Source organism: Hypanus sabinus, chromosome 22 (assembly GCF_030144855.1).
Source record: "Hypanus sabinus isolate sHypSab1 chromosome 22, sHypSab1.hap1, whole genome shotgun sequence".
Classification (NCBI taxonomy): Eukaryota; Metazoa; Chordata; class Chondrichthyes; order Myliobatiformes; family Dasyatidae; genus Hypanus; species Hypanus sabinus.
Genome location: NC_082727.1, coordinates 58,898,678 through 58,916,129, shown reverse-complemented (window position 1 = coordinate 58,916,129; position 17,452 = coordinate 58,898,678). Strand labels below are relative to the sequence as shown.

Here is a 17,452-nt window from a genome sequence, read left to right as displayed (position 1 = left end):
CGGTGACCAGAACTGCACACAATATTCCAAATTTGGCCTTACCAATGCCTTGTACAACTTTAGCATTACATCCCAACTTCTGTACTCAATGCTTTGATTTATAAAGGCCAGTGTTCCAAAAGCCCTCTTCACCACCCTATCTACATGAGACTCCACTTTCAGGGAACTATGCACAGTTATTCCTAGATCTCTCTGTTCCTCTGCATTCCTCAATGCCCTACCATTTACTCTGTATGTTCTATTTGGATTATTCCTGCCAAAATGTAGAACCTCACACTTCTCAGCATTAAACTCCATCTGCCAACGTTCAGCCCATTCTTCTAACGGGCATAAATCTCCCTGCAAGCTTTGAAAACCCACCTCATTATCCACAACACCTCCTACCTTAGTATCATCGGCATACTTACTAATCCAATTTACCACCCCATCATCCAGATCATTTATGTATATTACAAACAACATTGGGCCCAAAACAGATCCCTGAGGCACCCCGCTAGTCACCGGCCTCCATCCCGATAAACAATTATCCACCACTACTCTCTGGCATCTCCCATCTAGCCACTGTTGAATCCATTTTATTACTCCAGCATTAATACCTAACGACTGAACCTTCTTAACTAACCTTCCATGTGGAACTTTGTCAAAGGCTTTGCTGAAGTCCATATAAACTACATCCACTGCCTTACCCTCGTCAACATTCCTCGTAACTTCTTCAAAAAATTCAATAAGGTTTGTCAAACATGACCTTCCACGCACAAATCCATGCTGGCTACTTCTAATCAGATCCTGTCTATCCAGATAATTATAAATACTATCTCTAAGAATACTTTCCATTAATTTACCCACCACTGATGTCAAACTGACAGGTCTATAATTGCTAGGCTTCCTTCTAGAACCCTTTTTAAACAATGGAACCACATCAGCAATACGCCAATCCTCCGGCACAATCCCCATTTCTAATGACATATTAAAGATCTCTGTCAGAGCTCCTGCTATTTCTACACAAACTTCCCTCAAGGTCCTGGGGAATATCCTGTCAGGACCCAGAGATTTATCCACTTTTAAATTTCTTAAAAGCGCCTGTACCTCCACCTCTTTAATTGTCATAGGTTCCATAACTTCCTTACTTGTTTCCCACACCTTAGACAATTCAATATCCTTCTCCTTAGTGAATACCGAAGAGAAGAAATCATTCAAAATCTCTCCCATCTCCTTCGGTTCCACACATAGCTGACCACTCTGATTCTCTAAGGTGCCAATTTTATCCCTCACTATCCTCTTGCTTTTAATATAACTGTAGAAACCTTTCGGATTTACTTTCACCTTATTTGCCAAACCAACCTCGTATCTTCTTTTAGCTTTTCTAATCTCTTTCTTAAGATGCCTTTTACATTCTTTATATTCCTCGAGCAATTCCTTTACTCCATGCTGCCTATATCTATTGTAGACATCCCTCCTTTTCTGAACCAAATTTCTAATATCCCTTGAAAACCATGGTGCTCTCAAACCTTTAACCTTTCCTTTCACCCTAACAGGAACATAAAGATTCTAACATAAAGCTGCATTTCTGACCATTTCTACAAGTGAAATGACTGGACGATGATAAAGAGGCAGCAGACTTAAGTTCAAAGTAAATTTTATTATCAAAGTACATACATATACAACCCACGTTTCATTTTCTTGCAAGTATGCTCAATATATTACAAAAAACATATTACAGAATCAATGCAGCCAGCAGATGGACAAACAAGCTGTGCAAATACAAAAAGAAATAAAAAAAAGTATTAAATATCAAGAACATGAGATGAAAAGACCTTGAAAGTGAGTCCATAGGTTGATGTAACAGTTCAGTGAGGGGGAAAGTGAAGTTGTGTGAAGTTATCCGTGCTGGTCCAAGAGCCTAATGGTTGAGGAGTGATGACTGTTCCTGAACCTGGTGGTGTGAGTCCTGAGGCTCCTGTAACTTCTTCCTGATGGCAGCCATGAGAAGACAGCATAGCCTAATGTAAGTCCTTGATGATGGATGCTGCTTTCCTGTGACAATATTTCGTGTCAATGTGCTCGATGATGAGGAGGGCTTTACCTGTGATGGACTGGGCAGTATCCACTGCAGACAGACGTGTGAAACAACTGGGTAATCACACAGAGGCACCAGACTAAACGTCTCATTGTAACAGCCAGGCAATACAACCAAATCACCAACAATTGATGTCCTGCAGAGTGTCTCACGTCTGGACTATGTAGAACGTTGAACATTAGTGAATATGCTTCATAGTTCACACTGAAGTACAAAAAGTTGGTCAACAAAAACAACTGATTTAGACCACAAGACATTAGGCCATTCAGCCCATCAAGTCTGCTCTGCTATTCCCTCATGGCTATTCCCAGATCCCATTCAACTCTACACACCTGCCTTCTCGTCATATCCTTTGATGCCCTGACTGATCAAGAAACAATCAACTTTTGTCTTAAATATATGCATGGACTTGGCTTCCACTGCAGTCTGTGATAGAGCATTCCACAGGTTCAACCACTTAGGCTAAAAAAAATTCCTCCTTACCTCTGCCCTAAAAGGACACCCCTCAATTCTGAGGCTGTTACCTCTAGTTCTGGATACCCCCACCATAGGAAACATCCTCTCACATCCACCCTATCCAGTCCTTTCACCATTGGATAGATAATGTAGCGACCCAGAAGTCAGGCAAGAAAACAAGAACTACAAATTTAATGGATGAATAGCCCTATTCCAAATGCCATACCATGAAGTATTTCCATAGTTAATTCCCGCTACTGAATCAATTTTATCACGTTACAAAGCGATTCTCTCAAAGCCCTTCAACTCTGTTGTATTATTGAGGGCCTAAAATACCTTACTGCAGTTCTGATACCAATTTCACACATTATGTACCATATAGTACCAATTTTTTGACCTCACATATTGTATGTTGTGCAGACTGCACATTGTACACTATGAAGCAACTTGATTCACTAGGAGGCTGTTTATGCCCCCAAATAAATCGCAGTGCATAAGGAAGGGGTCAACAAGAGACAATAAACCACATTTTCCCCACAAACAATTCAGCATCCTCCTCCTCCTCTTGCCTAGTGTCATTAAGCATCACAGTTTGTAACACAATAATGTTCACCTGGGTGCAGCCAGGGCAGTCAAGGCCGCATGAGGCCAGAATAAATGTTCGAAATTCAATTCGACAGCTCCTGTGTGGTGTTAATTATTGATATGAAAACGGTGAGGGAACTTATTTATCATGCAGGCAGAAAATGGCTTAATTAGTTGCAACAAACGACTGCTTCCTTCTCTAGACTTTTCACTTAAAGGCACAATATACATTTTATAATGCCTCCACAGTAACGGTCCTAAATTTAAGGTGATTTTTTTCCTTTCTGATACCCAGCTTGGGGTTGATTTTTTTTTAAAAAAGCGCAGTAAGAAATTAGATAAGCAGCATGCATGAGCAAGGAAAATGAATGGAGGCAAGGTTGGGGGGGGGAAAGAAAAGCTAGCAAGCGGGAAAATGCATGGACTGAGCTGCATCATCAACTCAAGTGGCAAGGTTTTAACTCGATTAAAGTAGCTTCCTCCATGGCCCAGGGGAGCTATTGACACTTCCTGTGGTACTGAGTCACAAGCAATCACATTGAAGTTTCTAGTCTAGCCTTTCCTTCAGGGGAAGGATGGACACGTGCTGTAAGTTTGTCTGATTGTTTGTTCGCTAATTTATTGATACAGTACAGAATATGTCCCTTTGGGCCTTTGAGTCGCACTACCCAGCACTCGACAACTCCGATTTAACTCTGGCCTAATAACAGGACCATTTACAAATGACTAACTATCCTACTAACAGGTATGTCTCCGGACTGTGGGTGGAAACTGTAGCACCCGGAGAAAACCCAGAGGGAGGATACACAAAGACCTCTTACAGAGTAAGACTGAACTCCGAACTCTGACTCCCTGTAACAGCGCCGCTCTAATCTCGTCGCCAAAGTCCCACAGTGGGGTTGTGTTCATCGGCCACCATCGTGGCTGGTGGTAAAAGTGAAAAACAGGTGGAAAGGATCAGCATCAATTATAACACACTCCTAATTTACCCAACTACCATCTGCACATAGAAGGAATGACTGTTTGAGCACAGTATTCTCTGGCTGTGGACACTCATGGAACTAAAAAGGGTAAAGATGAGACAAATACAAATGAACACAAAATGGACAGTGACAGGCCGAGGAAGCCCTTTGCCATATAATGCTCTTGGCTCATATTCTCACCAAAGCTGCGGGCTGAGGTCTTATTTATCCCCTTGTGCACATAATTCAACTTCCAGGGCAGCTGAACTTATGGACTTGTCATATTCATATAAACTTCTAAACTGATATGATTCATAGGGCAGAGAAAGGCAGGGCCCATGGTAGCACAGTGGTTAGCATGATGCTTTTCCAGCTCCAGGTGTCAGAGTTTAGAGTTCAATTCTGGTATCTACTGGAAGCAAATCTGTATGTTCCTACCTATGTTCGAGTGGGCTTTCTCCGGGTGCTCTGATTTCCTCCCAAAGTCCAAAGATGTACTGATTAGTAGGTTAAGTGGTCACTGGAAATTGTCCTGTGATTCGGCTAGGGTTAAATAAGTGGGATGCTAGGCAGCATGACTCAAAGGGCCGGAAAAAAAAATCCCTGATGTCCAAGCCAAAAACAGGGAACTGATTAACATGCCCAAATTCCATGCTCTATCCTATATTATCATAATAAGTTACTGCACTGCCTGAAGAAGAGTTTGAGCAAGGCACCAAGTAAATTGCCAGTCTCGATTCTCCACTCCACTTGAATTAAACATTCATGTGTCAACGACCCCAATGGTTCAAATTGATTTGCCACAGTTGGTACTGGACATTGACCTTTGGCTTTAAGTCTAACAGGGACTTACTTACAATCTGTAACTATTATAATTGAAGACCACTGCACTCAAACATAGCTTGACATGGGGCTTAAAATGCTGCACAATGATCTGGATTGGTGTCAAGTGAAGAATACAGGGGAGCTCTTCCATGGCATCTTCTTGGAAAATGGTTCAAACAAAACTAGTAATGACCTTTCTCCTCTCATGAATTAAACAGAACCGAGCAATATACTGCAGATAAGATCGAAGATCAACTTTAACAATGCAAAAATGAACAGCCACCACCAGCCCAAACAGAGGGCAAGTTGGGTGTTAGGCTTAATTGTCTGTGACCAGTACAAAATATGGTCTCCTTTTAGCTTTAGGGGATTCTGTGAAAGTGCAAGTCGCTGTTGGATTACAGTATAATGCTTCATGAAGTGAGCAGCTTTGGAGTGGTGCAATTAGAGACTGCCTTAAAACTTCTCCAGTGCAGTAAATTGGATTCCCCACCCCAAATGTTTTACACGTATCCCAAAATAATTAAAATCCTTTGAAGGACTATTTATTTATTGAGATACAGCAAAGAATAGGCCCTTCCAGCCCTTCAAGTTGTGCTGCCCAGCAATCGCCTGATTTAATACTAGCCTAATCTTAGGACAATTAACCTACCAACTGGTACATCTTTGGACAGCAGGAGGAAACCAGAGCACCTGGAGGAAACCTATGCGGTCAAGGGGAGAACATACAAACTCATTACAGGCAGCGGTGGGAATTGAACCCGGTTCACTGGTACTGTAAAGCGTTGTGCTGCCCAACTTGCCTCATAGCAGTGCAAGAATCTGACCAGCTACCAGTCACTTGGCATTTCCCAGGTCATTATTGTGATTTATGTTGTGTAGGTAAAAGGCCTTATGCTAACTGGCAAGGAAATCGATTCAAATTAAGTTCTTAAAAATTAAAGTGTGTAAAAAAGAAGTAAGAGCTGGTCGAGACTAAATCTTCATATGAAGTGAACGTGGAGTCCATTTGATCATATGGGATATGCACATGTAGACAGACCTAATGGCTAAGACACTGAAAAGTGGTTTAACCTCACATATACGGGCTTCTTGCATTAAACTGTAGCCTGAAAACAAAGTTAAAATAGCACCAAGGATCAGCAAGCAAGCAAAATGCCTATGTCACAGTACCAGAGACCTCATATGAACAATGGGTGTAATACAAGGGTTGGCAACCCGCGGCTCCGGAGCCGCATGCGACTCTTTGATCTCTGTGCTGCGGCTCCCCATAGTTTGTTAGTTTTTGAAATGTAATTCAAAATTTGAAGATTATGGTGATCTTGTACAATCTAAAAACGTTGTGGAGACCGCATTTCCTGGCACATCCGAACCGGCTCACAATTAGCCACCGTTCCGGCTAAGGGAGATAGCCTACGGGGGTTTGTGAGTATGTGTCTTTTGGAGCATCCGCGCCCACGGGGACGGGTTGAGGGAGGCTTTAAATCAAGGCTGTTTAGTTCAAATAAAGTTACCTTTGACTGCAGTGTCTTTATTTTAGCGCTGCGTGTAGCGCTACACCGATACGTGTTTTTTATCGCTATTAATATACATCACCACTGCCAATGCCTGACACTCGCCAGTGCGCGCTTTCTTTTAATTCTTCGATCCAAGGTAGGCTACCTATGTAATAACCTTCAACCCAACGTCTTTTTTTCGGAGTTCAATATGCTTTTGTTGCATGCAGAAATGTAATTTCGTTTTCTCTGCAGGAGTTCATCAATTTCATAAATGCAACACATTATAGTTTGTTTATACATAGCATAAAGGCAAAAAAACCGTTGTATGCAGTGTTATTTCATTTTAAATGTCAAACGGGTTTTGTGGCTCCCAGTGTTTTCTTTTCTGTGGGAAATGGGTCCATATTGGCTCTTTCAGTGGTGAACGTTGCCGTCCCCTGGTGTAATACAAGGCAGAATGAATACTCGATATGTAGATATTTCGCACATTAAAAGAACTAATTAACACTCTTTTTCTTTCCCCTGTGTTAACCAAAGAGGAAGAAATGGGCCAATCTGTATCTACCTTGAGCATGAACTAACCTGGTGACCACAAGCTCAAGTTTTACAAATTGGTCACAAATTACCTGCTTAAAACCTGTCATTTCTTTCTCATGGTTCCCCTTGGCTTACAAGCAAAAGCTTGCTGATGCTCGCTTCTTTGATACTCATCTCGCCCTACCACCCATCTTTCCATCATATTCCAATCAGATGAGCACAAAACATCTCCATAAAAAGCAAACACCAAACTATATCCAGTTCTCTTCTTGGCAGCTGTCTGATACCAAGACAGTTTAACAGCAAATGGAATTTTTTTTTTAAAAACTGTGCAGATGTTTGAAGTCTGAAGTAAAACCAGAAAATGCTGTGAGAACTCAGGAGGTCAGACAGTATGTGTAGAAAGAAAAAGAATGTTAACGCTTCAGGACCCAAGTTCTTATTGTTAAAATATATCCAATCACCCCCATTCAGCCTTATCTGCCAATTATGGGCTGGTTCTGCTCACTGCCTGTGATGTTTACTCAGTTCTGTGTTGAACTGAGGTTGAAGCTGAGACCTGCTCCAAGTCTCGCGTATATGGACTCACTTTCACTCTGAAAGCTGTTTGCTTACTTTATTATTTACACAATGATTGTTTTTCTCTCTCTCTCTCTCTCTCTCTGTACATTGGGTGCCTGATGGTCTTTTTATTAATGGGTTCATTGGGTTTCTTTGTTTGGTGGCTGCCTGTAAGGAGAAGAATCTCAAGGTTGCATTATATGTACATAATCTGAATGATGAAACCCACATCAAACTCAAGTTGACTGCTGCAGTACACTCCATTGTTCTGCTCTCTATGAACTCAAGACTATGCCTGTGTTCCAAAATGCACCACTCACATATCCCCATCATACCCTCCGACCTACAGTGGCTTTCAGCTGAGAATACAAGAGAAGGCCATAAGGCCAGTTAAATTGCTTTCATTTTTGAACAAGATTATACATAATCCCCTTCTTGAAATCTATGCTGTTGATCACCCTCGTAAGCTTGATTCCACCTGTTTGATCTCAGCTTTGAATTCATTATTCTTCTTTGTTTTTAGGCTGCTGCCCCCCGCCCCCAATATTCGTTTAGCAGAGATTCCTTCACCAATGTTGTGCCAATTGGTCTGTGGAAGCTCTCCATCTTAAATACAGATAGGCAGCAAACAATCTACCAGTTCTCTCACATTTCACCTTTCACTGAATGGACCAACTACTAAATAGATGTTCAGGTAAGGCCTGTGTTATGGCTGCCTGAGTAACAGAAATTCACCTTATAGAATTTAAAAGTCAGTACCCAAAGGTTTGAAATAAAATTCGCTTTCATAGAATTTATTTTTTAAAAACCTTTGTCTTGACATATGCCCAGCTGACAAGGCTTCACATTATGGAAAATTGTGATCCAGGAAGATTTCCTGAGAGGACACACATAAAGCAAGGGTCATTTTTATCTGAGTATTCTCTGGTAAAAAGATTTTTCTTACTTCATGGCTTCAAATTCATACAAAGCTTTAATTTTAGCAACCTTATCTTTGTTTCTAAATCTTTCCATGTCTGCATCCCTACCCACCCTTAATTTTCTCTATCTCAGAAGACGTTTATCTTCTAAGACACCTGTAATTTCCAACTAGGTGGTCTTGGGCATCTACAAATCTAACTGTTCTCCTCTGGTTTCCATGGTCCGATGCTCCAGATCAGGGGTTCTCAACCTGGAGTCCATGGACCCTTTGCTTAACGGTATTGGACCATGTTATAAAATCATTAAGAACACCTGCTCTAGATTGTGTGCAGGGGTTACCAAACTGAGGTCCACTGACCCCTTGCTTATTAGTATTGGTCCACGTCATAAAAAAGATTGGGAACCCATGTTCTAGAGCATGGAATCTAGAATTCTAGAGTATAGAGTTTCCTCCTATGAAGCTCTCCATTTCTAATCTTCTCTTCTCATCAAAAAAAACCCGATGATCAAGTTTTTGGTGACATTCATCAAATGTTATTTGAAAGAATTCCTGCAAAGTGCCTTTGATATTTGCCTGGGTTAGTGAAGAGGCATAAATCCTGACAGTCCAGTCCAATCAGGCACCACCTGCAAGAACGCCCAACTGAAGGACATTTGGAAAGCAACTAATAAAAGAAAGCAACAAATCTATACATCCATTCTGCATGTCTTGACATTTTCAAGTCTCGTGTTTATAGACCTCGTGTAGGACAAAGTAAGCATTTGTTCAATGAATTTTATATTGAAAACTAAAACTACAGTTCTCACACTTTAAAATTGGCCTTGTTTCTTTCTTTGCATTAACGAAAATATTCGCAAAATTGGCAAATTCTAGCTTCTTTGTGCTCATGACTAAATCTCCTCCATGAGATTTTTATCTCCCTCGGGAATCAGCTACATAGTTGAACAGTGCATCACAGTTTTCTCATTTTGTATTTTCAATAGCTGCCTGGGAGTTCTCCCACCCAAAGAAGATTGACTCGTGAACATAGTTGTCTGTTCAAAAGTTGCATCATCTTTGTGGGTAGAGCACAGACCATGTGTCCGGCTGAATTTTCATGCACTGACGACATACGACTGTAGAATAACAAATGTGGAGGGGACGTTTCTTACAGTGAGGGAATCTAGGACTAGAGGGCACAGCCTCAGAATCCATTAGAAATGGATGAGGAGGGATTTCTCTAGCCGGAGTGGTGAATCTGTGGAATTTGTTGCCATAGGTGGCTGTGGAGGCAAAGCTTGACTGATCAGGGCACGAAGGGATACAGGGAGAAGGCAGGAGATTGGGGCTGAGAGGAAAATGGATCAGCCATGATGAAATGGCGGAGCAGGCTCCATAGACCAAATGGCCTAATTCTGCTTCTATATCTTATGATCTTATATGGAGCAGTACAGAAAGAATTATATAGATGTGCTGCAAAGAAATGGACACTTCTGTACATTATATCCAGCCAACATTCAATGCTAATCCCATTAGGTCCATATCTTTCTCTGCCTTGACTATTTCATAGTCTATATAAAGGTCCATTAAACAAAGAGGTTGTATCTGATTCCACTATTGCCCACAGCAGGACATTCCAGATATCAACCCATCCCTGTGAAATTAAATTTTCCCCTTTAAACCTCCCTTCTTTCACCTTAAACCCAATGTTCTTTACTTTATCACTGGAAAAACAGTTTCTGACTATCTGTGCCCATATACCTTTATCAGGTTGGCCCTCAGCTTCCTGCACCTGGGGAAAACAAGCAAGCTATCCAATCTCTCCCCATGATTGAAATTCTCCAATTGAAGAACATGAAGGAGAAGTTCTTCTGCAGTCTCCCCGGCACAATCACATCCTTTCCATAGTGTGGTGACCAGAAATGTAACCAACAACCCATACAGCCTCACCCTGACGCAGACTAACCAGTATTTGCAAAGTTGATAATGTGTCAAATTTTACAGGGCCTTGAAAAAGTATTCAGCTCCCAACTATTTGCACATTTTACACTCATTTTCTAAATTTAAAATGTATCGAAGTAGGATTTTTGAGCCAATCTACAAAACATTGTGCGACATGTCAAATCAAAAGAAAAATTCCAAAATCTGGCAACAATTTACTAAAGATTAAAAAACAAAATTGCGAGGCTGAAAACATATTTATCCCCTTTGTAATCACTAGGCTCGCTTTCCTCAGGTGCAACAGGGGCAATTTACACCAACTCACCAAATTTGTTGATATGGAAAACTGGAGGATCACCTTGTTTTGAATGAATTCGTAAGAATAAATACCTCCTCTCTCTGTATGGTCCAACTGTATGGTAGATTTTCAATAGACCAAACCAAAACGAAGACAGAAGAGCATTCAAGGCAAGTCAGGGAAATGATAATAGAGAAGCACAAACCTGGAGAAGGGTGCAAGAACATCTCAAAAGCACAGAAGATTCCACAGAGCTCAGTGCAATCCACCATAAAAAAGTGAGAAAAGATGAAGCCACTGCCACACTGCCGAGGTCAGGCTGCTCCTCAAAACGTCATTGGAGAAGAGTGGCACTTGTAAGAGGGGCTACTGTGATGCCAACAGTCACTCTGGAGGAGTTACAGAACTCAGTGGGTGCAAGTGAAGATGAAGCTCATGGCTCCACAATCTCAAAGGCCTTGCACAAAAAGGGTATTTATGGATGCATGGCAAGGAAGCAGCCTGACTAAAAAGAGTAACACACAGAAGATATTGTAAAGACACAGAAGGAGGTCTTGTGGTCGGATGAGACTGAAATGGAACTTTTTTTGCCTCTGCACTAAATGTTACGTGTAGCGTTTATCTAATACCACCACCATACATAAAGTATGGTGGAGGTAGCATCATGCTATGGGATGCTTTGATAGGAAATCTGGTCAGAATTGATGGGATAATGAATGCTATTAAATACAGAGAGATCCTGGATCCTCTGCTGTCTTCTGCCTGAGAGCTTAAACTGGGGAGGAAGTTCGTCTTTCAGCAGGCCAACAATCCAAAGCACACTGCAAGAGCAACTATGGAATGGCTTCCAAGGAAGAAAAATGATGCCCTTGAGTGGTTTAATCAGAGACTTGACCTTAATCCAATCGAACATCTTTGGCAAGACCTCAAGACTGTTGTCCACCATCGCTCCCCAACTAACCAGACACAGCTTGAGCAATTTTGCAAGGAGGAATGGGCCAATCTTGGTCCATCAAGTTGTGCAAAGCTAATACAGGCGTATCCAAAAAGACTACTGGCTGTAATAACTGTGAGAGGTGCTTCAACAAAGTACTGAGCAAAAGGGGGACAAATACTTTTGAGCAACTGACATTTCAGTTTTTGAATTTTTCCTTTTTCACTCTGTACAATTTTTGAGGCTCCACTGTGAAAAAAAGGAGCATGTAATTCACAAATAAAATATCTCAGATTGATCAAAGTCCCCTCTATTGCCATTTTAGAAGAGAGGAAGGGTCTTCCCGCTGCTGCCTATTGAGTCAATTTATCTGTTAACATTCCACAAAGGTGGCAATCCTCCCTTGGTGGAGAACTATTAATGGATGGCACCTGGTCAAGAAATATTCTTAAAGGCAAAAGAATTTTGTGAAATCAATAGCAATTCTGTTATGTTTTAGATAGGAGAGCTATGCAAGTTTAAAAAAAATCTGCATAAGCTAACTATAGTATCAGACGGAACATATTCCTTGCTTACATCCTTTGTGCAAGCATGGAACATATATGAGGACCATCATCGTTATATGCCTTGTCATATGATATGGGTGATCATGGTCTTTCCATGACCACGATTGCTCTTGGCAAATCACTTCTGTAGAAAAATTTGCCATTGCCTTCTTCCAGGCAGTGTCTGAAAGACGGGTGACCCCAGCCATTATCAATACACTTCAGAGATTGTCTGCCTGAACTCAGTAGTCACAAAACCAGCACTTGTGATATGTACCAGCTGCTCATCCAACCATACACCACCTGCACTGGGGCTAAGCAGGTGCTACACCTTGCCCAAGGCTGACCTACAGGCTAGCAGAGGGAGGGAATGCCTTACACCTCCTTTGGTGGAGACATAGCTCTACCCTACCACCCAGAATCACCTTGTACGTAATACTGCCAAGATAAAATGATTCAACTGCAGGTTCCAAGAACTCTCTCTCTTCTACTGGTACTTTGTGTATTTAATATTTCAGCAATGCACACATAACATGACGTATGCCATTCATGAACTGCTTACATACAACTCGTAATGAATTATGTAAACAGGAATGCTTAATCAAACAATATTTTACAGTATTACTCAAATATTAAATACACAACAGGTACTGTTACCCAGCTGAAGATAATTATTGACATTGGGGTGCCAAGTCTTCAATACAGATAAACAGCACTGAACTATTGTGCGTGAATTTGCCAGCAAATCAACTGCAAGATTTAATCAGTCAACTGACGTACAGCATTTTCCAATAAACCAACAGCACAATCTGAACTCTATTCAAAACGAGGTGCATGATGGTCAGACACTCGTCCTTTCAGTTTGATCAAGTGTAATAGCTGATTTAAACATACTAATGAAAAATACAAAACACTAACATTGTCCCACTTACAAATGATGGATCATGTACCTAATTAATGTTGTTACTTCAACGATTTGTTTTTAAGAATTTTAATGCTAACTACGTTGTTGAAAATTCTCAAAAATGCATGAATGGAAATTTTAACATGCAACTTACGCTCTCATCTCAATGCTTGCTTCTCTAAATTCTGCCACAAGGAACTTTATCTTACCTGACCAGTGAAAGGGAACTCCCTTAAAATGAGAGCAGTCAGTACAGAGACTGGGCAGCAAACTAATAAATGCGCCTGAAATATCAAACATTTCATCAGCCTCTTCTTTTGTGGTATCTGCTCTAAATGGAATTCACAGTTAACAACTGATGAAGTATCAGTTACGTAAAACTGATAGAAACCTGTGACTTTGCTACATTCAGCAAGTCTGTCATTTAGGTGATTGATTATTGTGACAAACTTTCTGGGCTTCCCTTACAAAATTCAGACTTAGCTGTTGCTGCAAGCACTGAAAATTCCTTCAGAGCTTGTAAATTTTGGAGATACTTAAGTGTCTAGGGGAAGAAGAGAAAATGATTCTCCATCTCTCTCCTCATCCTACCACACGCTCCTCCCATCACCCATCCAACTCTGTTCTACACCTTCCTTTCCCCATCAACATTCCCCAGCGAAGTAGCACAAAATCTACAAAAGAAGCATAACCTTGCTTTTGGATTCGAATCCCTGAAGAAAGAGGCATGACAAAATTGACCACCCCCCCAAAGGCAAAACTGGAATTAGAAGCAAGTATCTGAGAGGCATCCAACAACAGCACTATTGCATAAATATCCCAGTACAAATGCCATAATGAAGAGCCAAATAAAACCAAATGAAGAAGAATTTTTCCACGCACTAATATATTTTATTATGTCCCAATCAATTTGAGTGATTGCTCAACTTACTGTTTTAAAAAGGTGGCATCCATCGGTCTCGAGAGACCATGGATCTGCGCCTGGATTTTCCAGGGCGCAGGCCTGGGCAGGGTTGTATGGGAGACCAGCAGTTGCCCAAACTGCAGGTCTACCCCTCTCCACACCACCAATGTTGTCCAAGAGAAGGGCACCAGGACCCCATGCAGCTTGGCACCGGTGACTTGGCAGAGCAATGTGTTGTTAAGTGCCTTGCTCAAGGACACAAACACGCTGCCTCAGCTGAGGCTCGAACCAATGACCTTCAGGTTGCTAGTCTAATGCCTTGCCTGCTAGGCCATGTGCCAACACAAAAGGCTTTACTGTTTTAAAAGAGTAGGCATACTTCTTAAACCATTAATTTCACCCATAAAATATATTAACAAGTTCTTTACACTTATTGTGAATTTTCCATGCTGCATCGGATAGGGATTATCAATTATTTTGTTCTCCTTTACACTGACGAACGACATTAAACAATCTTGAAGTGTGTATTTAGAAAATGAGCAACAGTGCAGTCTGGCCAATGGCACACATTCATTTTATTAAAAAAAAACATCTTTTTTACCATTAACAGAAAACTTATGGTAGCATTAAAATCTGGAACAAAATCATATTTAAGGGAATTTTTTTTGTTCTGCTTGCCTTTGAGTAATGTATCCTAAACAAAGGCACAAAAGGAAAATTTTAAGAATGAATATAAAAATATTTAAATTTAATAAAATTGCAGTTGTCCGTTTCTGGAAATGTAGAAGCATTCAAACAATATTTAACATCGAGTTCGAATGCAGACATAGATTCCTCCAACAGTTTCTGAACAAAGCAAAAATTTGTTTGAAAGAAAACAAAAAATGTTTCCAAAGAAAACAACAATGTCAGTGAAGACTTTTTTCTCTCGCGTGCTTGACCTACCTGTTTTGGGGTCCACATCTGCTGGTAAGTGTGGTGGAGGGTTACCTGGTGTGAAGTGTTCATTGCTGTACGTTATCAGCGGCGTTAGTGGGTGAACATGGTGAGGATGCTGCACAACAGGTACTTTGTTAGACTGTCAAGAGAAAAATAGGAAAGATAGTGTGTTAGACAAGAGTAACCATCCAATGAACCATGACGAGATTAATGGCACCATGCTGAATCCAGAATGGCGGTGCAGGGAGATAGGGGGAGAGAACAGATATTTAACAGCCTTCTGCTAATCCTCCAACAAAAGTACTTGAACAGATTAGGTGGTGCCAAAAACCAAGAGACCTGTATGAGATGAATGATTCTGAGTCAGATTTTATTTTATGTTATCAGTTAAAAGAATTAGAATAAAGGAATGCAATTTGAATGACGTATAAAGCAACCATGCCTGTTCATACTTATTAATCAGGTTTTGCTTTCTTAGCAAACATATCAGCATCAGGTTTGACATCTCAGGAAAAAAGTTGTGAAATGTGTTATTTTTGCGACAGCAGTATAATGCAATACATAATATGAATAGGATGTATTGTACGAAAGTCTGAGGAACATATGTATAGACTTTTGTGCAGTACTGTATTTGGAGCGGAGAGTGAGCTTGTAAAACTGGCCGGGGCAAAGGACGCTGGGAACGGCAAGGGTGGAACGTCGCGTGTGCAGGCATTCCCAGCCCTGACAAAGTTATTAGATTGAAAACAATTGGTTTACTGATCATTAACGAATGACTCTCTGGTGCTTCTCGCTCCCTCCCCTCTCCCTTCCCCTTTTCCCAACCAGGATTCCCTCTCCCTGCCCCTTTCCCACTCTCAGCCCACAATGGAGACCCAGATCAGAATCAGATTTATCATCATTCACATATGTCATGGAATATGACATTTTTTTCCATAAACAGCAGTAGTGCAGTGCAATACAAAAAATATACAATACTGTATAATATATAAATTAAATAAGTAGTGCAAGAAGAGGAAAGAAAAATATAGTGAGATAGCAAACATACTTCATTTTACCACATCACAAATAAAATCCATTAAACAGGAACCACTAAGGGAATTAAGAATCTAAAAGGTTATCCTAGGTAGAAAAATGATTAAAATTCCAGCCCTTCTACAATGATATATGACTAATAAAATAGTTGAAAAGCCCAATGTGTTTCCTCATGCCATTTAGCTGGGTCTATGAATTTCAAGGAGAATCAAAATACCCGGTCTTTCGTCTATTTTGTTTAATCCAATTGAACTTGCCTACGATACTCTTACATACTGTTATAGACAGAGGAGGTAATTTTGTACAAGATCCAATTCACCCAAAACATAAATATCACCATAAAAATCACAAGAACTGTACTTAATGCAACACTGCATTTGATCAAATTAATTGTAATGAATCAAACTTAGTACAGTGCAAAATTAATTCATATACACATGTGATGATTGGAGACAGGCTATTCAGGAAAAAAAGTTAATGGCTATGAGTATCATCAAGTCTGCTTTATTAGTGGGGTGTAGAGTCTTTACATTACACGTATAATCTAATGACAGTGAGTATGTAATTCAAATTCACCCCTTTTACTACTCGGGGCTGAGAGCTGGACAACATAATTAAAGATTCAGAGTAAAAGTGACAATGTCAACACTTTATACCTTGTTTTACCAGGCCACGTCATCTGCGTATCAATAGCCAGAATATATTACTATTTCTGGGACCCCACCAAAGACACTGAGCAGCATTAACACAATTAGAACTGCATTCTATTTGAAAGGCTGAAGGGTATACACTTGAATAAAACTTTTAAGACAATTGTTAACATGAAACCATAATGGCATTAAATTATTGGGTCCCGCTTTAGTTACATAGAACACTAAGTGTGCAAAATGTCATTTTCAAAGCTGCTCAGTAAGTTCCGCATGTTTTCAAGACATGACTGATGTATAGGATTTGCAGGACTAATATTGTTACGACTTGATAATGACCAGCAGCCACCACAAGCTCCCTTTGCTTGGGAAAAAAGACAGATTAGCTTCCCATTGAAACAAATGACATGCAAACCCTTGAACTTCAGCATGAAGATTTCATCATGATGCCACGAGGCATTTTAGACAGTGGAATCACAATTGCCTTCTTTTCAGCAGAAGGCTTTGTCCACTGGCATCACCAGCTTCCTATAAATCTATGCCTTGGAAAGAATTTGATACAAAATTCTGTGAGCAAACAGCAGGAGGCTACAGATAGTTATTTACTGTCTCCAGTCTCTCATGTTTCTAATTGGCGCCTGCAACTGTACTAATGAGTAACAGGACACATGGACAATGCAGAGTAGATGGTGATTCACGTTCCTCCCCTTCATCAACAAACTTAATTTTAATTGCAAAGAAACATTTACTGACAAACAAAAGCCAATTAGGGCCCTACACAATCCAACTGCAGCTCATCTCATTTGAGAGATTCTTTTCATCCGCACCAATTTTCCCTTCAAGAAATCTACATTTAGGCTCACATTTTAGTCAGACAAGACAGCTTTAATTCATCGAGATTA

At 40.5% G+C, this 17,452-nt stretch overlaps 1 protein-coding gene across 30 annotated transcripts in view; it reads right to left on the bottom strand.

Annotated features, from left to right (window-relative positions):
- Nucleotides 1-17,452, bottom strand: part of tcf7l2 (transcription factor 7 like 2) — a 193,231-nt gene that overhangs the window by 24,178 nt on the left and 151,601 nt on the right. For all 30 annotated transcript variants that reach the window (XM_059947871.1, XM_059947867.1, XM_059947861.1 and 27 more), the window contains one exon: nt 14,875-15,007. In XM_059947871.1, the coding sequence (XP_059803854.1) occupies nt 14,875-15,007 (133 nt within the window). The remainder of the gene's footprint in view (nt 1-14,874; nt 15,008-17,452) is intronic.